At 52.0% G+C, this 24,495-nt stretch overlaps 1 protein-coding gene across 2 annotated transcripts; it reads left to right on the forward strand.

The window, feature by feature from the left end:
* Positions 1–696: 696 nt before the first annotated feature.
* SREBF1 (sterol regulatory element binding transcription factor 1) lies at positions 697–22,088 on the forward strand. Of its 2 annotated transcripts, none has more exons than XM_077316333.1 (19): positions 697–1,107; positions 8,657–9,031; positions 9,852–10,015; positions 10,111–10,251; positions 10,571–10,786; positions 10,914–11,028; positions 11,394–11,584; positions 11,867–12,071; positions 12,830–13,014; positions 13,996–14,257; positions 14,710–14,876; positions 15,074–15,242; positions 15,843–15,951; positions 16,437–16,540; positions 16,772–16,904; positions 17,336–17,486; positions 18,392–18,577; positions 19,373–19,484; positions 20,238–22,088. In XM_077316333.1, exons 1-19 carry the CDS (start codon positions 999–1,001, stop codon positions 20,459–20,461), a joined length of 3,318 nt encoding a protein of 1,105 aa, XP_077172448.1. In that variant the 5' UTR covers positions 697–998; the 3' UTR covers positions 20,462–22,088. The 2 variants fall into 2 exon arrangements, with proteins under 2 accessions (XP_077172448.1, XP_077172447.1); XM_077316332.1 differs by having other exon boundaries at positions 698–1,107; positions 8,657–9,040.
* Positions 22,089–24,495: the final 2,407 nt, after the last annotated feature.

The raw sequence follows: 24,495 nt of genomic DNA on the forward strand, positions 1-24,495 counted from the left end.
AGGAGGTTCCATTTCGATGCTCTGGACCCCCTTTAGCTGAAGACCAGCACGAAACTTTCAAGTGGCGAGCGCGCCGCTCCGGCCCCACGCGCTTGCAAAGAGACACGTGAATCTCACGGACGTGGGAACGCGTCCCTTCCCTCCCCCGGTGGCCATACACGACTTAAAGGGGGAGGAGAGGAAAGCGACCACGGGGCTTCCAGGACACACATTCGCCTGGCAACAGACCCAAATTCAGCCCCCGCCCCTCCCAAATTCACGTGTAAATACAACTGCTGATTCTCACGAGCATTTCCAAATGGAGCCCCGCCCCGCAAGAAAACGGGTCTCCTCCTATTTCCTTCAAGGAGGAAAGCTTCCCACCCGGGGTCCTTGAGCTGCCATTCTATAACCCCCCTCCCCCCAGACACACACTGGCTGCTTGCAGAAATCCAACAGGTGCAGCAGCACGGAGAAAAATATGCCAACCGCGCCAAGGCTCCCAACCCGCTGCACACGTGCATTTCCTCGGGAGTCTGTGCAGAGCCAGCCAGTAAACACGATGAGAGCCCCCACCCCTCAAAATGGTGAGAGGGACGACGGTGTGGACACATTTCCTCTTGAAGGCAGCGGCTGTCCATCAAGGGACTCGGGGGCGGGGCCTCGAGCCCCGGCTCCTCCCCCCGCTTCCCTCCCCAGGAGCAGGCTACCACTCCGGTTCACTCACAACTCCCTTCCCTCGCCTTCCCCCTCCCTCTGGATCCAGGCATGGGAGAAGTGGGGGCTGGAGGCAGGGCTCAGCCAAGACCCGGGGCCCCATAACCCAGCTGTCGGGCATGTTTTGGGGAGGGGGGGCAGACACACACACACACACACACAGTGGATATATTTGCCGCTTTGGTCCCCTAAGAAAAAGAGCCGCTCCGTAAACTGTCACTGAAAGCCAACTTTATTGTCGCCTGGGATTTTTTTCCTCCGAAGGACCCCTCGGTTGGAGGGGAGAGGGGGGTCCCGCCGAGATGAACGGCCACCCCTTCGAAGAAGACCCCGTCCTGGACGGCTTGGACCCTTCGCTGACGCTGCACGAAAGCAGTGAGATCGACACGGCGCTCTTGAGCGATATTGACGGTAGGTACCGGATTGGGGGTTGGGGTGGGGGGCCAGAGGTGGCAGGGGGCTTCTCCCTTAGGCCCAGGGGCAAAAAATTAGAGAGCCACCCCATGGAGGGAAGCCAGGGGGAAAGGACCCGGGTGCAACGAGAGGATCTCACTTGTTAGACACACACACAGAGAATCTGGCTTTCTTATGCACACGCAGAGAATCCTATTCTTGTGTCTAGAATCTCACTTCTGAGACACACAGGGAGAATCTCTCCTATTAAGCACAGAGAATCCTTCACTTGTGCAGAGAATCTTATATACACTGAGAGAATCTCGCTTCTGAGACACACACAGAGAATCTGTCCTATTAAGGCACAAACAGAAAATCCTATACTTGTGCAGAGAATCTTCCTTCTTTTATACAATGAGAGAATCTCGCTGCTGAGACACACACAGAGAATCTGTCCTATTAAGGCACAAACAGAAAATCCTATACTTGTGCAGAGAATCTTCCTTCTCTTATACAATGAGAGAATCTCGCTGCTGAGACACACACAGAGAATCTGGCTTCTTACACACATACGGAGAATCTAGCTTCTTATACCCGGAGAGAAAATTTAGCTTCTTATGCACACAGATAGACAATCTGGTTTCTCATGCACAAGAGGGATTTTGTTTTTCGGGGTGGGGAAGGGGGGGGGGTCTTGCTTGCTTATTTGTTTCCAGCACGTTGCTTTCTGGCCAGGTCCCTCTGTGCCCATGCCCAATCCCCCCCCCCCCGCCAGTGATTTCACCAGAAAAGGCCCCCGGATGAAAAGCATGCCTAGAATCGGGACCTGCACATGTGCAGAGAGAAGGAGAAACGAAACGCTGGGGCTGTGGGCACGCAACGTGCATGAGCTTTGGAGGGGGTTTCTTCTCCTGATGTGGGGTGACCGGACGTGGGGTTGGCGCCACACCTGCTAGACCAGGAGACCAAAAACAGCTCCGCCCTCTTGATGTAGCCTCCTCAAGGGTGTCTATAAAGGGGCGGCAGGCCGGTGGCTTGGAGGGCTGCTGAAATAATATTTTTGTGGAAATTCATCTCTCCTCCCCCCTCCTTCCCGTGTTCTTGCTTGGCAGCTCAGTTTTGTGGCTTCACGCCCCGCCCACTTCTTCCCCAAAGGAGGCTGACGTCACCAGGGGGTTACTGTCGGTCATTCCCTCTCCCCCCCCCTTACGCAAGGGCAAGAGGCGGAAGATCGGCTGCTGATTCTTTTCCAGCGCTTGTAAATCCTCGGTCCTCCCCCTTTTTCTCCACCCTTCCCTGGCCGCGTCTGCAAGATGCCCTGCTGTCCTGCCTTCTGGGTGAACACCCAGCAAGGATCGTGGGAATTTATCGTGGGCATGCAAGGACTGCCTCCAGCCCAAACCCCGTATCTGAGAATCTGCTCCAAACTGTCTTCGTTTCTCCACGATCTCTGGCCTCATGTTCTCTTTTTAAATTTGCTGTTTTTCCCAGCCGGAGATACAGGCCCAAACCTTTTACTCTTATCTTTTCTTCAAGCATTTATTTATGCTGTTCATTTGTACCTTTCCACCTGCAACAGGGTCCCAAAGCAGCTTGCCTAGTTCTCCTCTCCTCCACTTCATCCACACAACGACCCTGCGAGGTAGAGGTTAGGGCTGAGAGAGTGTGACACTGGTCCGAGGTGACCCAGCAAGTTTCCATGACATGAGCGGGGATTCGAACTGGTGTCTTCCGTATCCTAATTCAACATCCCCAACCAAAATACCACACTGACTCCCTTAAACAGTGATTATACCTTTCTATGCCTATAGAAATTGAAGAATTGCTCTATTTGTGTGCATCTATTTATTTGTTTATATCTAACATTTTCCCCCTGCTTTGATTTTTTTAATTCACGTAACCACAGCCCTGCAAGGTAGGTCAGGTTGAGAGTGTGAGTTACCCAAGGCCGCCCAGCAAGCTGGAATGACAGAGTGTGGATCCGAACCTGGGTCTCCTTTGCATCAACACTTGAACTCAGGACCCCCCCTCTCCCCCTAAAATTAGACTGGTAGTATATTCTTTACATGGCACAGTTTTTTAAGGATCTTGTGGCTGCAGAATGTAGAGATGGCCTCTGATTTACATTTGGGGTTCCTTGGGGGAGCTATTATCAGGGATGGTTTAGTAGAACCTCCACATTCAGAAGCAGTGTGCCTCAAATAAACAGAAATGGTCAGAGAAGAAACAGCACCAGGTGGCTCTTCCAGCTTTGGGCTTCTCATAGCTTTCTGGCAGATCACCGTTGGAAAAAGGATGCTGGGTTAGGCGTACCTTTGGAATAATCCACCAGGTCTGATCTTAGGGTCAATCAAAAACGCCCTGCTAGTAGAAACCTAGCCCACTTTTCCCCCTCCTGGGCTACTTCTCTCCTTGCGGGGAGTTGGGGAGCTGTGCCTATCGATCATTGCTGATTTTCAAGGAGGCCCAGAATCACAGCCTAAGCAAGCAGAATTCCCCACCTGTCGGTTTTTCCGTTGGGCAACCTTGCATCACGAGCGGGCCGCCAAAAAGCAAACAACCCGCTGATTTCAAAAGGTAACTCGGAGTCAATCCTTTTTTCAGACACGGACTTTGCCGCGGGCCAAAGGGCACCTTCTGTTTTCGGAAGGCGGGCCTGAATTCTCCCAGACCACAGAGGCCCGGCTGGCAGGACTGGTGTTTGGGTGCCGCCAGCAAAGGCCGGGTCTCCATCGCCGCTTCCAGTTCTTCTTGTTCCAGTCCTCAAAAATAATAATTTAAATTTCCCCCCTGGCCCCGTCCCTTTGTTGCCCGTAGCCCAAAATTGGCTAGTTAAAGTTGTATCTGTTGGAGAAACATCCGGAATCAGAGGTCCTTCCGTGTCTATAGGCCACGAGGGGTAGAGGAAACAGTCTGTCCGGAGCAGGGGGGCTCTGTTTTTTTGGTCCTTGGGGGGCCACAGTGGGAGGGCTTCTGGAGTTTTGGCCCTGCTGGGGGACCCCCTGATGGCCCCCAGGTTCAGGCCACCGTGTGACCCAGAGCGCTGGCCCGGATGGGCCATTGGCCTCATCCAACATGGCTTCTCTTGTGTTCTGACGTTCACCCACGGCAGAGTGGAATTTCGTCTCCCCTTTTTCCCATTCTCTGTGCCCCTTCCCATTCAGATTGCATCTTCTAATGCCTAGCCCCAGGGGCAGGTCTTCTCCCAGCCCAGCGATTTCATGGATTTGATTGTTGTCCTTCTGCAATTGACCTTTCCGACGATAACAACAACCCTTCGAGATTTGCAGGGCTCGCACGATGAGGAAAGGGGAATGCATGGGGACCTTTCCGGTTCTGGATACAAACAACCACGTTGGGGGGTGGCAGAGGTGGGTTGTCAAATGATAACACAGGATACACACACACACTCCCTCCCCAAATACAGAATTTTGGGGACCCACAGAGAACCATTTCTGAGAAGTCAGCAAACTGTAGGGAATTGACAGACGGAACGGCCGGGTGCTTGCCGGTTTTAAGATATTTTTTTCAAAGAGTGGTATAAGTCTACCAAGAACGTGACAGTTCAGTGGAACTTCCATGTACAGGGGCAGTATATCTTGCAGATGCAGAGGATGCATGCCCACAGAGTGAGATGTTGTGCCTTACTTGTGAACAGCTGGGGAAATCCCCAGCTGACTGCAGCCGAACGCAGAGCCCTGACCCAGAAAAGCAATTCTAAATATTCTCAGAGTGACGGACATCCTGCGGTTTATTTGCTTTGCATCTTAGCCAATGGGGACTTTTATCCCCTTTTTCGGTTGAGGATCACAACAGCCACCCACTTACCACATTGCCCTTTGCCGCGTTTCGTTTCGAAAGAGGGTGAGGCTGGTCTGGAGAGAACGGCAGCTCTGTGCCCCACTGGGCAGACTCCAGTCTGGAGACTAGGTTTGACTCCCCACTCCTCCTCCTCATGCTGCCAGCTGGGTGACCTTTGGCCAGACAGTTCTCTCAGAGCTCTCTCAGCCTCATCTACCTCACGCGATGTCTGTAGTGGGAAAAGGAAAGGAAGGCAGCTGTAAACCACTTTAAGACACATGACGCCTGCTGGGTGACCCTGGGCCAGACACAGTTCTCTCAGAGCTCTCTCAGCCAGCCCCACCTACCTCACAGGGTATTTCTTGTTGGGAGAGGACAGGCACTTGTAAGCTGCTTTGAGACTCCTTCAGGTAGTCAGAACCAGGGTCCCCAAAAAACAGTTCTTCTTCTTCTTCTTCTTCTTCTTCTTCTTCTTCTTCTTCTTCTTCTTCTTCTTCTTCTTCTTCTTCTTCTTCTAAGATATAAGGCTTCACATGCAAGCACGTTTCTGATATCCGAAGCTTAGATCTTGGATCAAACTTTGCCAGCCTTCAAGTTGCCTCCAGACTCCCCAGTTTGTTCTGAAACATCCAGAGAGTGACATACATGCATAAGGCCTTTACTGGCCTTATACAAAAGAAAACCAATTGCCAGTTGTACCTAAAAGAGAGAAAATTCCCATTGTAGCCTCTGACCAGTAAACTAAACACTTTGTAGGAAACTAGCTGTATTCTAAAGTCTCTTAGGCACCATACCCACAAGAAGACTGCGGAGTTTAATTCAAGCAGAGATATTCTCAACTAAAAAACTCTCCATGTAAAACTGAGGGTCATAAAAGGCACAATAAAACATCATACGGACTAGGGACTCCCTGGCACCAAGGGCATAATCTGGCTTCAGAGGGTGTCCCTTGGACTTTACCTTAAACCTTGCTTGTGAAATAACCCTGCAGATTTGGGTTATTTAGGATGCTGATGTATGGGGGCCATTTGACCTGGATGAGGGAGGATGCTGAAGGTCAAGGGAGAGCATGTTTGCAAGCATCAATAATTCGTTTTTGGTCACCGAGCTCTATTAGCCTCTTTTTAAATACAAAAGAAGATTTCCCTCTCCGGTTGAAACAGTAAGAGGTCGCAAGCAAGTTTGGGTTCTTAAAGTTTGCCCTCCACCGTTCGGGTCCGGCTAGAGGTTTCAGATTCCTTTGGTATATACCGAGCCTGACTTCCCTCTTTCCTATTAAAGCGAGCCCGTAGCCAAAATTCGAAGACCATAATCCAGTTGTTAAGAGGATTTGGCGTGTTTTGAGACCCAGGGCTGCGTATGGGACACCTCTCAGCCGTTGGACTAAGAAGTTGTACTGAATCGTCTCAATATCTCTGCTCGGGCCAGAACAAATCTGAGTCTGGTGGCCACAAACTTTTATTTAAGTTTAAGATTAAGACCCACAAACTTTTATTCAAGGCACGAGCGTCCGTGTGTACGCACACTTCCTCAAATGCAGTACTGTCTCTGAGGAAATGTGCGTGCACACAAAAGCTCATGCCTTGGATAAAACTTTGCAGGTCTTAACGGGGCCACCGGACTCAAGATTTGTTCGGCCGCTCCAGACCGTGAATCTGTTCAGGCCAGCTGTGAATTGCAATGGCCCTTTGGCAATAAATGAGAGCTAAGAAAACAAACAAACAAACAAACAAAATAAGAAAGCGACCCCACGAAGAAAGAGAGACCTTTCCCATTGGCACACCGGCCCCTCTCCAAAAAGCATCTCACTCCAGTCAGAGGGAGCCGGCTGCTGACCTCAAGTAACCCCTCTCCCCATCCTTGTGGCGGGCAAGGGGTTAACCCGGGATGCACGGCAGTAACCCCGGGCGCCATTCACCTTGGAGGCTGGAGAGGGGGGGCAAGGCCTGAGCGTCTGGCTGGCCCAGAGCTCTGATTGGCTGCGGCAGGATCACCTCATGCTAAATCCGTGATTCACAATTCCTCCTTCATTCCAGCCGGCAGAGAGGAGGAGGCAGAAAGCCTGCCAGGGGGAGGGAGGGAGGGAGAGAGAGAGAGAGAGAGAGAGAGAGAGAGAGCAGTCTTTTAAAAATAAATAATGTGGCTCTCTCCGTCTCTTCCCTCCAGTCCCAAATTGCCCACTTGGCCACCGATGTGCTGCCCTCCGTTGCACATGGCTAGCCCGGCCTCTTGTGGCCAGACTCCTTTCTGGGGGTTGCAGCCAGGATGGACGGCACTTCCCAAGGGGGAAGGGTATCAAGTGTTAATATCCAGAAAGTTGGCAGAGTGCCCCCCCTTCCCCTCTCTTTCGGAGGGGGTACGCCCTTGGTTTCCAGAAGGGCTGCCCGCTGGCTTCTCCCCTCTCCCCCACCGCTCGAAGTGCATCCTTTCTCGCTGGGAGTGGCCGGGGTGCCAGCTTGGGGACCCCCTTTCTGCCCAGGAGGAGCGCCTTTTGCGGGGGGCGGTAGAGGGATCCCCTGGCCGGAAGTGGGAGAACCGGATCACGACCGGAACATCAACACGACTCAGCAAGGGATCCAGAGGAGCGTGATTCTCCATGCTGCGCTGCTGGATTGTTGAGCTGGCAGAACCAAGTTCGAGAGCAGGGCACCTCTAAAACCAAGCAAGCTTCATTCAAGGTGTCAGCTTTTGGGGGCACACACAGTTCTTCACATACCACTTGGAGCTGTCTTGTTGACAGCTGTGGAAACGCTCTCTGGTTTCCCCCCCCCCTCCCAGTTGTTTTAATTCCCTTTGGACAACGCGGGCTTTTGTTGTCCGTAGACTGCGGAAGGGACTGGATCTCACCCTGGGACTCCCAAGACAGTTGGGGAACTGATGGGGGGGGGGGACCCCTCCCCTCCGTGGTACAGGAGAATCGCCAAATTGTTCTGAAGTTTTCAGACAGCGAGAGCTTTGCTGGCATAAAATTGCCCCGGTGGGTACAAGTGAGGCTCTTGCAAAAGGAGGACTATGAGGACACATGCAAGAGAGGAAACCTCAGTTGGTTCCCCACGTGTTGTGGTGTTCCACGCCCTCCCCCACTTGCCCCATAGTGTCTCTGCTGCCCTATGCGGAATCTCTGAGAGGATCTCTCAATGTGCAGTGCAGCTAGAATGCCAGCCGAAATACAGCCAGAACATTCCCCAGAATTATTACTTTCTGTATGTTTAGCTGCTTTGGGGCTCCATTGGGGAGGAAAAAGCGGGGTATGGAAACAGCTCCTCCTCCTCCTCCTTCTCCTTCTCCTCCTCCTCTTCTTCTTCTCCTTCTTCTCCTCCTTCTTCTTTTTCTGAGCCAGTGTGGTGCAGTAGTTAACAGTGGCAGCCTCTAATCTGGAGTTTGATTCCCCACTCCTCCACATGCAGCCAGCTGGGTAACCTTGGGCCAGTCACAGCCCTGATAGTGCTGTTCTCAGACAGCCGTGCCACAACAGCTCTCAGCCCCATCTACCTCACAGGGTGCCTGTTGCGGGGAGAGGGAGGGAAGGGGATCTTAAGTCGCTTGGAGACTTCTTTGGACAGTGAAAAGCACAGTATAAAAACCAACTCTTCTTCTTCTACCTCACATGCCTCCACCGTGGCTGTATTTGGTCTGCCTCTCGCTGCAGCCATTTTGAGTTTCTCTTTGCAGGTTCAGGAAGTATCAGGGACCCCCGAGCTACAGGAAGAGGTATCCGATGCGCAAGAGGCAATATTTCCGCTCACGTTCCTCTGTGTTCTCGCAGACATGCTCCAATTGATCGACACGGAAGACGGCCATTTCCCCGGTCTGTTCGATGCGCCGTTCGGCGGGAACTCCTCTCCGGATGCCAACCCTCACGGGTCCAGTTTGTTCGATGGCTACCTGGGGACCGGCAACCCGTCCACCTCCGCCCTTTTCCAGCTCCCAGCTCCGTCCCAAGCGAGCTTCCAGGCCCTGCCGCCAAGCAGCCCCAATGGGAACGCGACCCCCATGGACGTCAAGGAAGAGAGCGTGGCCACAGCCCCCCATCAGCGGCAGGCCCAAATGCCAGCGGCCAGGAGGATGGCTCCCAGTTTTGCTCCGGCGCCCCAAGTCCAGTTCTCACCGCAGCCGCTGATGGGCTTCCCAAGCCAGAACGGTATCCCTGGTGAGGAGTCGGCATTGGGTGTGGGGCTGGCTGCCAGAACGTTTGAAGGGGAGTTTAGTTCCGGGGGTTCGGGGGTTGACGGGATCAGGATGGGAACAAGGGCATAAACGAACACACAACTTGATTTTCTGGAAGAGAACAGTATATTTTTTCTTATATCAAAAGGGCAAAGATTATGTCGTTCGCGTACTGAATGGGCGAATATTCCGTCTTGCGAATATTCTGTCTTTCACATAGTAAATGGACGAATATTCCGTCTTTCACATAGTAAATGGACGAATATTCCGTCTTTCATATAGTAAATGGACCGTCTTTCACATACTAAATGGACGAATATTCTGTCTTTCACATAGTAAATGGACGAATATTCTGTCTTTCACATAGTAAATGGACGAATATTCCGTCTTTCACATAGTAAATGGACGAATATTCCGTCTTTCATATAGTAAATGGACCGTCTTTCACATACTAAATGGACGAATATTCTGTCTTTCACATAGTAAATGGATGAATATTCTGTCTTTCACATATTAAATGGACCGTCTTTCACATACTAAATGGACAAATATTCCGTCTTTCACGTACTGAATAGGTGAATATTCTGCCTTTCATAAATATTCTGTCTTTCATGTTGGACTAGATGACCCATGAGGTCCCTTCCAACTCTATGATTCTATGATTCATGTACCGTATAGGTGAATATTCTGCCTTTCGCAAATATTCTGTCTTTCATATACCGAATGGGTGAATATTCTGTCTTTCACATACTGTGTTTCGCCTACTGGGCGGCTGAATATTCTGTCTCTTGCAGCTCCTCCGCCAGGAGGGCCTCCTGCGCCCCTGCCGAGCCCCCCAGTCACCTCCCAGCAGCCCCCTCCAGCGGCGCTGCAGGCTCCGGTCCAGAGCATCATGCCTCAGCAGTTCCTAGCCCCCAGTGCCCCTCAGGTCATCCAGCCTCAGATCCAGCAAGTGCCGGTGAGTGGGATCTGTGGGGCGGGAGCCACTGGGTTGCCAGCGAGACCCGATAGGCTAGAGTGGGGTCCTCAAACACTGTCTCTCTCTCTCCGCAGGTTCTGCTACAGCCCCACTTCATCAAAGCCGACTCGCTGCTTCTGACGGCGGTCAAGGCGGACGTCTCCGGGGGAAAGACGTCAGGCATCACAACTCTAGCCACCACGACAGCCGTGCAGTCCACACCACTGCAGATGCCGGTGAGGGCTGCCCTCCCTTCACCCTATAGGTCCACACAACCTGGGAGGGGGTCTTGACTTTTAACTAGTTTAGTGATAGCTGCGAAGAAAGGCTCAAAGTCTCCGGGCAGTAGTGTAGCAGCCTGGAGAGCCGTCTGATGGAGAGGCTGATTCTGTGAAGGCTCAAGGGGGTGGCAGGTGGCACTGGAGGAGTAATAGGGTTGTGAGTGTCCTGCACAGTGCAGGGGTTGGACTAGATGACCCAGGAGGTCCCTCCCAACTCTATGATTCTTCTATGATTCTAAGACTACAGAAAAGCAAAGTCTTTTCTGTCTTTCAGACACTCGTGAGTGGGGGTACCATCCTGGCCACCGTGCCATTGATGGTGGACACGGACAAGCTGCCCATTAACCGCCTGACCGCCGGGAAGCCTCTGATGAGCCAGAACAAAGGCGAGAAACGCACGGCGCACAATGCTATTGAAAAACGCTATCGCTCGTCCATCAACGACAAAATCACAGAGCTGAAGGACCTGGTGATGGGCACAGACGCCAAGGTCGGTAACAATTCCGCGCCACTCTCCTTATTTCTGCCAGGGAACGCAGTAGAGTGGTCGAGGAGGGGTAGGAGAGGGATCTCCTGAGTCTTCTCCGGGCCCCGTTCACCCTGTCGTCCTTTGGCAGCTGAACAAGTCGGCCGTCTTGCGGAAGGCGATTGACCACATCCGGTTCCTGAAGCAGGCCAACCAGAAGCTGAAAGCGGAGAACATGGCCCTCAAAATGGCTGCCCAGAAGAACAGTGAGTTCCCCACATCCTGTGCCCTTTTTTACTTTCAAACACTTGACTTTGCAACCAAAGAGTAGAGCATCGTGGAAGGCGGATGGCCTAGCCCCTGGTTGCTTGGCAACAGCATCCCACTCAGACCTTACGGGAGACCCAGGGACCATTCTTTGTGGTGCTCCGGATTCCAGATGCACAGTCTGTATAGCCAGGCGACCAACAGAAGTGATATAACCCTGTTGGGAATACGGCATGTTGGAGTCAGCAGTAAACACTGGCTTTGCCTCTACTTCTGTCGCCCTTGGTTTCGTAGCTATGCTGATGCTAGCGGTGGAGAGCAAGGATCTTATTCCTCCGCTTGCTGTTCTCTCCTGCTCTCACAGAGTCCCTGAAGGACCTGGTCGCCATATGTGGTGGGAAAGTGGAAGACCCCGCAGAAGGGGTGAAGATGGTGGATGCCATGACACCGCCCCCATCGGACGCCGGCTCCCCCTCGTACAGCAGCCCCCTTTCACTCAGCGGGACCAGTGGAAGCGACTCGGAGCCCGACAGCCCATTCTGTGAAGAGGCTAAGGTCAGAAATTGGGGAGGGAGGAGTAAATCTAAAGATTGGGGCATACCACAGGGAAGATAACAAGGTCTATTGATAGGCAAGAAGAAAAACAAAATGGCTGCTAAGCTTAGGACTTGATGAAGGGTATTATTTACATGCAAGGCTGCCATCAACTAATAACAACTACTACTACTACAATTACAACAACAACAACAATAATGCTTGTTAAATATCCCTACTTGTGGATATGTGGAATTGTCCCTCCACTCCAAGGTAACACCCTTGCTGTCTGACGATTTGCAGGTGAAGCTAGAGGCTCAGACGCTCTCCCCAGGCAGTCTGGGGATGCTGGACAGGTCTCGCATGGCCCTGTGTACCTTTGTCTTCCTCTGTCTCTCATTCAACCCTCTGTCTTCCATCTTGGGAGGGTCAAGCTCGGCCAGCCCCTCGGAGATTGTGAGTCCAAGTGGTCCCGGGCGCAGCATGAAGTCCGAGAGCGAACCTAGAGGTGAGTTGTGGAGCAGGATCCGTGCCGGGTCCTGGGGAGGGGAGATCGGGTTGTCCGCAATGGACTCGTTCACTCTGTCCACAGACACATTGGTTCACTTCCTGTTGGGGGGCAGGTAGGATCTGGAATGAGATGTTTGCACAGGGCTACTTTCAGACAGTGGGTGTCTTTTTGACTGTCCCTCTTGTGTTCTGCACCTGTGGAAATTTGATCTAATGCCTAAATGTAGTGTATCAGGTAGGGGGTCCATGTATTTGTATACAGGGAGTTTTTTATCCAGGGAAGCATCGATAAATGCCTTCTTCCAACTGTCCAACATCATACAGCCCCGGTAACTCTTTCCTCCTCCTCGTTATGTCTTAATGCTGAGCCATTTCATCTCCCCAACGTCCTGGAAGGCAATTGTGAACCAAACCGGGCAATGTGGGGTGGAGAGGAATAGGCTATCCTAAATAAGGACTGCAGAACAGTTCTTAAAAACGTACACAACGTAGTGACCTTGCAATGTTGATATCGATTCTGCAAGGAGATTATTTTGAAAGGAACCCTTTGGAGAGGGACAGTGTGGGATTACTGAAATCAAGAGCCAGGATTTGGGATCCTGCACCACACCCTCCCTACGAGGAATAAGCTGCCTTTTCTCTATATGAACTTAGACACTGCATAGGGGTCATGCATTTGAGTTGCTTCAGTGAGGGTTTCATTAGCAGTTCCCATGAACTGTCCGCATTACTAATGGCTCACGTCTCGGTGTCCAGATGCTCCTGTTGCCTGGTCCCAGTGGCTTCTCCCCACCTTAGTCTTCTGGCTGGTCAACATCATGGTGGTTCTGGGCGCCTTCGTCCGGCTCTTCATTTACGGCGAGCCCGTCACGAGGCCACATTCGGAGTCCTCTGTCCTTTTCTGGAGGCATCGCAAGCAGGCGGACCTGGATCTCGCCCGGGTAAGCGTTGTGCGGGCGCATGCGGGCGATGGAACTCCGCTCGCAAAAGATCACGGGTGACATTTTACGGGGAGTTGGTTCGGGTTAGGTAACAAGCCTCAGCGTGAAATCACGGAACGAGCGCCTGTGTGTGAGATTGCTACTACGATACTACCGCAATAGCATTCACGTTGCGGATTATGTTCTCTGACTTCATGCAGAGCTACAACAACGCTGATTCTATACAGTGTCTGCACTATTTCTCCTTGGGCAAGGATAGGAAGGCTTCTTTTCCGAACACAGGCATTCAACCAAGACGGAATTGTGCCCACATGAGACCTCTGAAATGATATCTCTGCCTTGGGTCCCGGATAATATTGATCACCATTGTAACTTGGGCCAAGTTTGAGGAATCATTGTATTAATACCGCAGTGTTTGGAGCCATTGAGTTATCGCGGTGCTTGACCACTCAAGAAGGCCGTAGTTGTACCCCAACCGTTGGGGAAGGGGGGTGAAAGTGCACAAGCTGCTGAAAAGGTCTCCGAGGAAGAGGTGGAGACAAGTGTCGAATCTCCGGGAACGGGGGGGAGTAAGCACGGAATTGGAGGGCGAGGAAGTAGGGGAAGATCAGGATCGATTCAGACCCCCCAAGAGATAGAGCTGAAAGTACTGCAGGGCTATCAAGCAGCGTGGAGAGACTGTGCTTAAAGGATGCTGGGGCTTGCGCTGGGTTGTAGGTGCAAAGTTTGCATTTCCCTAACCACCTGCCATTATTTAGCAAGTGTAAAAGCAACCATAATGGGTCGTTAGGCCCCTGAGACCACGACCCCAGATACATGATTATATTCCCTTGCGGATGTGGGCCTGCAAGCTGTCTTTACGGGACACTCGCTTGGGTGTCTGTCATGGGGGGATGGGAAACGCATTTGTAAGCTGCTTTGGACTCCTTTAGGTAGTGAAAAGCAGGCTATAAAAAGCGCATGTTCTTCTTTTGTCCGCAGGGGGATTTTGCCCAGGCCTCCCAGAACTTATGGACAGCGCTGAAAGCCCTGGGCCGCCCGCTCCCCACCTCCAACTTAGACCTGACCTGCAGCCTCTTGTGGAACCTGATCCGGCACGTGCTTCAGCGGCTCTGGGTGGGACGCTGGCTGGCTGGGCGAGCCGGAGGCTTCTTCCGAGACCGCGAGCTCAAGGCCGATGTGCGCAAGAGCGCATGTGAAGCGGCGCTGGTTTATCACCGGTTGCATCAGCTGCATATGACAGGTTGGACTGGCAGGTGGCCACGGGTGGTGGGGGTGTGGAGCGACTTAGATGGGGCAGAAGAAAAGAGTAAGAGTCCAGGAACACATTAAAGACTGATGGGGTTTATGGAAGAAAATGAGCTTTCGTGAGTCATTGTTCAGATACAGCTACAATATCAATCCATCTGTCCTTGTGTCAGAGAGAGCGGAATGATTTCAGATGCCGAATGGAGAAATCAGCATTGTTAATGAAACAGAAAACCTAGTTCTTGATTCAGTCCAGGAGGATACATAGATAATGAAGCTCTGGACAATGTATCCTCCTCAACTGAATAGAGACCTGTTTCCTGTCTCATTGATGAGTTTCTTCTCTCATGGATAATAAAGCTCAAGACAATGCATCCTCCTGGACTGAATCAAAATCTAGGTCTCCTGTCTCATTACCAATGGTTTGTCCTCCTTTGTCTCCCAAAGGGAAGCACGTGGCCGGTCACCTGTCTGCAATCAACATGGCCCTGAGTGCGGTGAACCTGGCCGAGTGTGCGGGGGGTGCCATGTCCGTAGCCACGCTGGCCGAGGTCTACGTGGCGGCCGCGCTGCGGGTGAAGACCAGTCTCCATCGCTGCTGCCACTTCCTGGCGGTAAGGAAGGGAGGGTTGCTGTTACGATAAGGGGCTTCCGATGAGTCGTCGAGGAAGCTGTCGACTTTGCTCTCAGGTTTGGCACAAGTTTAGGAGGTGATCTTCTCGACGAGGCAGGCATGGGGTATCCGCGCTGTAACCGCCGAGTTCTCCCTCGCATTTGCGTCTGACTCGGGCATTCCCTCTCTTGCCCACAGCGTTTCTTCCTCAGCAGTGCCCGGCAGGTGTTGCTGTCCCACAGTGGGACCGTGCCCCCCGCCCTCCAGTGGCTGTGCCACCCTGTGGGTCACCGTTTCTTCGTGGACGGGGACTGGGCCGTGAAGAGCTCCCCGCGGGAGAGCATCTACAGCTCCACCAGCAACCCTGGTACAGAGATTCAATTCGATGCAATTCTACTTCATCCTTCTAGCCCACCCAGGTTGGGAAACAATAGATCTCGTACAGTCAAATTTAACATACACGGGTTGAAACAACATATGCGGACATCAAGTCGGCATCTTTTGATCTTATCCCCTGGTCTCAACTGTAGTCCTTGTGGAACAGCTCTGTGTGGCAGGCTCTCCGGAACTGTTTACGGTCCCAGAGGGTCCTGATCTCTTCAGGAAGAGAATTCTACTAGACCAGAGTCTCCAGAGCTGAAAAAGCCCTGCCTGGGGCCAAAAAATATCAGAGTCCAGTAGTACCTTTAAGACCAACAAAGATTTATTCAGGGCCAGTTTAACTTCTTTAGGGCCGGTCGTGGATTTGGAGCCGGCATGTAGTGGGTTTGGAGACAGATTCAAATCGCTACCAGGGTGTGTGTGAAAACCTCATTGCTTGCCCTCCCCCTCAGGGTTGTTATGAAGATAGAATAAGGAGTGCAAGGGGAAATACAGGGAAGGACTAGCCCTTGAACCGCTGTTGGACAAAAACAGGCCCTTTGTAAGGCCCAGGCAAAGCTGTCTGATGTGCTCTACCTGTCTCCAGTTGACCCCCTCGCTCAGGTGACCCAGCTTTTCCGGGAGCATCTACTGGAGAAAGCCCTGTCTTGTGTGTCCAAGTTGGAGGGACAGCCACCTGTCAGTCATGGCGAGGGGTAAGTCAGAGTGCAGAGTTGTTTCTTGCTTCTGCGGGTCTGCAGACTTCTAATCTGGCGAGCCAGGTTTGATATCAGGGCTCTCTCAGCCTCACCCACCTCACAAGGTGTCTGTTGTGGGGAGAGGAAAGGGAATGCAATTGTAAGCCAATTTGACACACCCGGTAGAGAAAAGCAGCATATAAGAACCAATTCTTCTTCTTCTTCTTCTTCTTCTTCTTCTTCTTCTTCTTCTTCTTCTTCTTCTTCTTCTTCTCCTTCTTCTCCTTCTTCTCCTTCTTCTTCTGCTCCTTCTCCTTCTCCTTCTTCTTCATCTTCTTCTCCTTCTTCTTCTTCTTCTGCTCCTCCTTCTCCTTCTTCTGCTCCTCCTTCTCCTTCTCCTCCTTCTCCTTCTTCACTAAGTTCCACTGCTTAAGTTGAAGTTAATGTTCATGCCTCTCCTTGCCTTTCCTTCTGTCCCTAACTCACCCTCCATCTTGCCACAGGGAATTTTCCAATGCCCTTGAGTACCTGAACTTCCTCAACAGCTGTGCAGATGCCGTTCCGGGCCCAGCTCCCTCAATCAGCACCAATATGGATGCCACCACAGGTAAGTCTTGTGGGGCCAGAAGCTGTAGGGGCAGGAGGGATGGTGAGTTAGGGAGCATGGAAGCAGGGGAGTCAGATGCCTGACCCCAGCTAATGCACAGATGCGGGAACTGAAGGGGATGATGCTAAAAACAGGACAAAGGAGGTGGCTGGAGGGAGAGGGGTTATGTAAATCCCCCCATTAGTTGAGCATTTTGATACCCGATGCTCATTTTCCTCCTCTGTTTTCCAGGTTCTGACCCCGTGGCTAACTGGTGGTCTTCCGTGGTTACCATGGTGATCCACGGCTTGCAAGGAGACGACGAGGCCATGGACCGCCTGTACCCGCTTGTGGAATCCATGCCCAAAGCCCTGCAGGTGTCGGAGTAAGTGTGCCGTCCCCGCTTTGGGGCAGTGAAACCAGAATTCTGTGCCACGCAAAGATGGATTTTGCATTGGCAACAAAATGACACCTCTTATTCGCTGCCTCCCATCCTGCTTTTGTTAGTCTTGGGGAGCTCCGAGGAGCACTGATCCTTTCTCCTCGATTTTGGAAAGGCTGTCATAACGGACGCTGCCTCCCCTCTATTCCAAGCACGCCTTCAATAACATATGGCCTAGAAACCTGACTTTGGAAACCCCAAGGGAGCATTTTAAGATGAATTCCATGGCCAACATTCTGACGTCCGTCGGCCTCACTGCGTGCCCCTAATCCTATGGCTTGCTAAGTTGTAATAGCAGTCAGGGGGAATTTTTTTTTGCAGCAGAAAGTTTTATATACACGTTGCAGCTTCCCCCTGGTCTTTTTCCCCTCCAGGAACCCTCTTCCTCGTGCAGCGCTATTCACCTTCAAGGCTGCCCGGGGCTTGCTGGGCAAACTGGACTGCAGCCTGGGCCAGTGTGACAAAGCCAGTGACTACCTGCGGGACAGCTTGGGGGGGAACACGGCTACGAGCACCATTGACAGAGTGAGTTGCAAATGGGGGGGAACGTCCAGTGCTCAGTTGGGGGTTCGGGGGTGGGGGGAGGACAGTGGAGGTCCAAAGGGTTGCCAAAAGATGTGGGGGAAACCAATGGGGGGTTTACACTTGGCGCATGTAGTACCCTCCCTCTTTGGGTGTCCTTGGTCCATGTGAATACTTGCGGGGGTGAAGCTTGTTTTGGTATGTCCTTTTAATGGGATTTTGAATGAGCTGCCATGAGCTATTGTATGGGAATGCTGGGCAATAAATCAAATAATTAAATTATGTCTGAGATGCGAGAGACCAATGTGGCCGGTGTACGTAGCCCCCTTCCCTTTTCAGGTGTCCTTGGAACCCGCAGTACAAGGTGTGAGAAACCAGCATGGGGTTACTCTTGGCATCTCTAGTGTCCTTCCCTCTTTGGGTGTCCTTGGTCCATGTGAATCCTGGAGGGGGCGGAGCTCAGCATACGGGGTGCTCCAAAGGCCGTGCAGAGCTGAGGGATTTGCCGGTGGTCATCTGTCCTTTGCAGCGTCGGTCTCCCAGGGGCCAGCTCAGTACCTTCCGGATGGCGACGCCCATTTGCAGGGACAAGGAGGCTCCGTGGCCCTTCGTGGCGCGGCCAACGTGGCAGTGGCGGAGGTGCATTGTAGTTGCATTGCATGTGCAGCCAGAGATGTGCAATGCCCCTCCAATGCAGCCCCGAGGCAGCCCCTCCCCAACCGCTGGCAGCCGAGGGGGCCTGCTGGAAGATGACGGACCTCTCTGGGATGGGGCGAGGGAGGGGAGGGAGAGCCCCCTTCCGTCCAGCCCGTGTCGCCTTACGGGTCTCTGAGTCATGCTCCGCCCGTCCTCCCTCCCTCCTTCCCGGTTCGGTTCTCTTTTTTGTCAGTCCTCCTCTCTTCCCGCAGGCCATGCAGTTCCTCCTGTGCGACCTCCTCCTCATCATCCGCACGAGGCTCTGGCAGCAGCAGATGCAGGCGACTCAGCCCCACGGGACCCCTTACCAAGCTTCCACCCTCGAACTACGCGGCTTCCAGGGGGACCTCAGTAGCCTCCGGCGCTTAGCCCAGGCTGACCGACCGGCTATGCACAGGGTGAGCATGGCCCCCTTGCTTCCGCCTTGGCTACCCCTCAATTGTTCCCTTTGAGAGCCAGTTTGGTGTAGTGGTTAGGGGTGCGGACTTCTAATCTGGCATGCCGGGTTCGATTCGAGAGGAAAGGCAAATGGAAGCCTCTTCTTCTTCTGCTTCTGCTTCTTCTTCTGCTTCTGCTTCTTCTTCTCCTTCTCCTTCTCCTTCTCCTTCTCCTTCTCCTTCTTCTTCTTCTTCTTCTTCTTCTTCTTCCTCTTCCTCTTCTTCTGCTTCTTCTTCTTCTTCGTCTTCTGCTTCTTCTTCTTCTTCTTCTTCTTCTTCTTCTTCTTCTTCTTCTTCTTCTTCTTCTTCTTCTTCTTCTTCTGCTTCTGCTTCTGCTTCTGCTGCTTCTGCTTCTGCTTCTGCTTCTGCTTCTTCTTCTTCTTCTTCTTCTTCTTCTTCTTCTTCTTCTTCTTCTTCTTTTGCTTCCTCTTCTTCTTCTGCTTCTGCTTCTGCTTCTGCTTCTTCTTTTTCTTCTTCTTCATCTTCTTCTTCTTCTTCTTCTCCTGCTTCTTCTGCTTCTGCTTCTGCTTCTTCTTGTTCTAAGGAATAAACCCTAAATAGGATAGGGAGCTGACAAAAACTGTGGGGTGGGGGGGCTTGGGAAGACTGACTGAAAGGGGATTTGTCAGACCGTCAGGGTAAAGGACCCGGGAGTCCCATTCTGAGGGCTGGCAGTCCCGTGGATAGCGATTCATGAAGGATGAGATTATGCTGGGGGTTTTGTGCCGATTGTCTCCTCCACGGTCTCTACTCCAGGTTTTCCTGCATGAAGCCACGGCCCGGCTGATGGCCCGCGCCAGCCCCACACGGACCCACCAGCTGCTGGACCGGAGTCTGCGCCGAAGGGGGGCCTCGAGCAACAAGGGAGGTGAGTTTGCTCGCGTACCGATGGGTTCTTTCCCTGAGAAAGATGCACTCCTGTGCCCCCGTTTGTGATGCTACCCGCTTTCTGACACATCCATCGCAAAGGAGACCACCGTCTTGGTTCACTCCATGGGGATATTTCCTCCCGCTTTGTGAGTTTTTCTTTCCCAAATGCAGCTACCGGGGCTGTTTTCCTAGGGAGGAGCATGGCCTCAGGGCTGTTTAAACGTGGGGGGAAAGATATTGTGCCTCCGTGTACCTCCTATGCTATGCAGGTGAAACACTGCAGGGGAGGAAAGGGTTAAAAGCATCTGTGTCCTCCTTTAACGTGCTGTCCTTTGCAAACACAATATATTCATTCTATTTATTTATGTGATTTATATCGCGCCACTCCCATACAATGGCTCGTGGCGGGTCACAAGGTCCCTAGTATCACAATCGCTAGTAGGGGTGTGCATTGGGTTAAACCGAGCTGAAAAAATACCCCTCGAATACCGATAGATAGTATTTAATTACAGCTTAGAATCAGAAGCCTAGAATCATGGCGTTGGAAGGGACCTCCAGGGCCATCTAGTCCAACCCCGAAAGGGGATGGGCCTGGAAGTGTCAGGTGACTAGGGCGGAGCACAGAGTTTGGGGGGAAGGGCTAAGTCTGGAATCCGGGAATAGGGTCTAACATTCCAGTCTGCGGCACAGGGACTCTGTCCAGCGCTGTGATTATGCCTCACCCTGTCCCTGCTCTTTTCCCCCTTTCCAGCCAGCGAACAGGAGACCCACCCGACAGCCCGGGAGCAGGCCGAGGCCCTGTTGCTGGCCTGCTCCTACCTACCGCCTGTGTTCCTCCTGGGGCCGGGTCAGCGGATGGGCATGCTGGCCGAGGCCGCCCGTTCCCTGGAGAAGCTGGGGGACAAACGGACGCTCCACGAATGCCAGCAGATGATCATGAAGCTCGGCAGCGGCTCGACAGTCACCACCAGCTAGAGGGGCGGTGCCGAGGACGGGGCGAGAGGGGAAGGGTCCCCCCTGCAGGGCATGGCAGGGGGCGATCCCTGCCAGCTCGTCTTGCCTCAGGGGCTTGTGGACTGTTGGTGGGGGAGATGGAGGGTGCTGAAGAGCGGAACTTGCAGATTCTGAGCTTTTTATCTAGGCAATGAGTTCTCGACGCCGTTAAGACTTTGCCTTCCTCGTTTCATGGCACATCTCTCCCCTCCCCTCCCCCTTTACTGTGCGGTTCCAAGTAGACAGAGGTGCCAGAGAGCTTGCTAGAAGCAGGGGTGGGGTGCTTGAGAAGGTGGACCCTGAAATGCACCCTCTTTCTTCCAACACATGCTCCCCCATGCATGCTCGGTGTCGACTCCTTGCTCACCCACGGGAGCATCTTGGGCGCTGACAGCATTTCGCAATAGACCTGCTTCTCCTCTGCCTGCCGTGACTCCTCCAGCCAGCCTGTGGGAGTTTCTTGCTCCTCCTTTCCTTTTGTAAGGCAACGGGGACTCCTAGGGGCAGGTCCTAATATTGCAGGGTGTTCATCTGCCCCGTTGACTAGCGTGTATGACTGTCATGATGCCATCCAGGGTGGACTCTGGTTTGTGTCCCAGGTTGGGCCCTTGTCGATCTGCTGTTGTGTTCCTTCAACCATCTTGACACAAGGGCACAAACCGACAACCCCTTGCCTGGTTGCAAAGCTGGTTGTTTTGTGTTTTTTTGGCATGTTTAAGGAAGGCGAGATTCTCGGGGAGGGGTGTTTCCTGAAATGCACTCGTGTTCTGAGAAAGGGAGGGTCCCGGGGATTTTGCTGGTCTTCGGGATACAGTGACTTGTGGCTTTCTCGTATCCAAGTCCCAAGCCACCTCAAAGCCCTGCAATCCCTAGCAGAATCCGGGAGTAGGGGGGTTAGCCATGTTAGACCCTTGCAGCTCAAGTAGACCAGAATCCGGTGACACTGAAAGAGTTACACATTTTATCTTGACACAAGCTTTTTGGGGATAGAAATTTATTCAAGGGATAGGACACCCCCCTTGTCACAATATTTCCATGTGTTTTTTTTTATTAAAAAAAAAAAGGACTTGTGCTCCTTGCTGGAGGCTAGGAGCAGAGAGTGTTTTGCCTAGAGAAGCCGGGGGTGGGAGAGTTTGTTTTTCTTATCTCTATGGAAATATCGTGAGGGGGCGGCGGCTTTTCTCCCCGGCTTGCCTTTTGTGTGATTCGACCGACGAATGTCCTGGAAAGAAAATGGCGGACAATGTTGGGTTAATTTTGGACTCCCGCGTTCTGGCCGGTTATTTTGGGAGGGGGACTCCTTTTGTCTTTCTAGCCCCCCCCCCCATCGACAGCACTAGGTCCTGCACCTTGGGGCCCCCATCGGGCGGTCTGTGTAGTGAGGGGGCTGTTGCTGCGGGAATCATGGAAGCCACGGAAGGTTCCGGATCGGTCACGGGAGGGACGTGGGAATCGGCGCCCTCTACAGGAGCTTCTCTGCTAGGAGCCGTCGGCGTCTCTATTGCTCTCGGCCACTTCGTTTCCTTGCTCCTCTCTTCCTTTTAAAAGTTATTTTCATAGTGTGAGTTTTTTGTACAGAGGATAAATAAAAATGCCTACTTATTTATAATCTCCTCGTTTCCCATTTCTGGATGAAGGCGCCGGTGGGGGAATAGGTTGTGCTTTTTAAAAAATGATCTCTCTCTTAGCTTGCACATGTGCTGTTTCTCGAGACATTAATCAGCCTTTTAAAGACACAAAGACATTCTGGGATGGATAAACAAGCAGCTCCCTTGGTCCATCAAAGCCGGCCCACTCCAGGGTCTCAGGCCGAGGTCTTTCCCATCACCAACCATCTGGCACTTTTAACTGGAGATGCCAGGGATTGAACCTGGGGCTCTCTGCATGCCAAGCCGATGTCCTACCACTGAGCCATGGTCCCTCTCTGAACAAGTGAAGTTTCCTTCTACTGAATCAGACCATTGGTCCATCAAGGTCAGTCTTCTCTCCTCAGGCTTGCAAAAGATTTTCAGGGTCTCAAGGCCTCTCCTATCCCCTCCTGCCTAGTCCTTTTTAACTGGAGATGCCGGGGATAGAACCGGGGACTTTCTGCACGCCAAGCAGATGCTCTGCGACTGAGGCACAGTCCCTCTCCTGGGTCTCAGGTTGAGGTGGCAAATAAGAACTCTTCTTCAGTAATCTCAGGGCTCTCTCAGCCTCACCCACCTCACAGGATGTCTGTTGTGGGGAGAGGAAAGGGAAGGCGACTGGAAGCCGCTTTGAGACTCCTTCGGGTAGAGAAAAGCGGCATCTAAGAACCAACTCTTCTTCTTCTTCTTCATTACAGGCGTGGCCAAACTGTGGCTCTCCTGATGTTGATGGACTACAATTCCCATGAGCCCCTACCAGTTGAGAATTGTAGTCCATGGACATCTAGAGCCACAGTTTGGCCACCCCTGGACCAAAAGGATGCTCACCCCCCAATGCCCAGTGTGTCAAGCCTTTTTTTTGGACTGCCAGTGGTCCAATCTCTGGTCCTTCCCAGAAGATGGCAGGGGCTGTCATGGATCTATATGGGAGCTTTTGCCTATTAATGATCAGTGAGAGCTTCCTTGTTAACATCAAGTTTCTAGTTTCAACTGCCAGCTGCTATTGTTCTTAATGATGAGACTCGGCTTGGTTAAGAGCGGAAGCCGCTAATCTGGAGACCTGGGTTTGAGTCCCCACTCCTCCACGTGCAGCCAGCTGGGTGGCCTTGGGTCAGTCACAGTTCTCTCAGAGCTCTCTCGGCCTCCCCTACTTCACAGAGTGTCTGTTGTGGGGAGAGGATGGGCAGGTGACTGTAAGCCGCTTTGAGACTCCTTTGGAGAGTAAAAAGTGGGATACAAAAAACCCAGCTCTTCTTCTTAATAGTAGCTGCGCAAAGTACCAGTCTGTTTTTAATATATAATAATAACAACCTTGTGGCATGATTTTACACACAACAGCCGCATCAGACTCGGCTGAGTAAGAATAAATCCTAGCCCTTTGCTGTTCTCGCGCAACGGACAAACATGTGAAACTCTCTTTCGAAGGCTTAAACAGGAAATCTCCGGGTGGAAAATGGCCCATGTTTACATTCGCTCTTTGTTCTTCACTGGCTGGGAGCTGCGTGAAACGTACATCTCCAGATATCAGCAAAGATCACGGGTTGTGTGTGTGTGTGTTTTTTTTTGGGGGGGGGGTTTTACTTCTGCCCTGGGATCTGCTCTTTCTCTCGTACGACCCACCTGTCCCATCAGCGAACAACCCGTGTCTAACCTGACCTTGAAAATTGTCTGCAATGCAGAGAGAGTTCTGCTACGGGCTCGGTCGTCCCTCTCTCAAAATCTCCTGCATCTCAAAAACACAGTCACGGTTATCCTCTTTCCTCTAATCAGTGGATACCCGCCATGGTTATGAGGGGATTGGATAAAGGGCAATATTGGGCCTCCTTGCCCCCCCGCTGTGACTGGAGAGGGCCACAATCTCACCTTTCAGCTTCTTTAAATTAATTTTGCAATCTGGCCATGCCCTTATGCCTGCCACGGATGAAGGGCAGAAAAATAGGGAAATGGTGGACTCTGCAAATGTCCAAAACAATTATTGAATCTTTATTGATGTTTTGAATGCAATGACCTGATTTTTTTTCTTTCTTTCTTTTTTTTAACTCTTAAGGAAAATAAACTTCTTTTAGAAACAGCTTGTTACACACAGTCTTCAGTGTGAAGCAATATACTAAATAAGAACACTAGTTTTAACATTTACAGTCTTTCATATATTATATATATGTATATGTATACATATATATACACTATCGAATGAGGCAATATATAATACACACGATTTCGCCATTTTACAGTCATTATGTACAAGATGCCGTTTAAAAGACAGTCGGGAGGGGGGGTCATTGGTCAGCTTCACGACGGCGTGGATGCCGGGATGGCCGAGCTGCCGGCCAAGGTAAGCTTCTGGAACAAACTTGCGTTTCTTCGCTAGCAAACCTTGAGGGGCGAGCT

The sequence above is a fragment of the Paroedura picta genome, chromosome 17, assembly GCF_049243985.1.
Source record: "Paroedura picta isolate Pp20150507F chromosome 17, Ppicta_v3.0, whole genome shotgun sequence".
NCBI lineage: Eukaryota > Metazoa > Chordata > Lepidosauria > Squamata > Gekkonidae > Paroedura > Paroedura picta.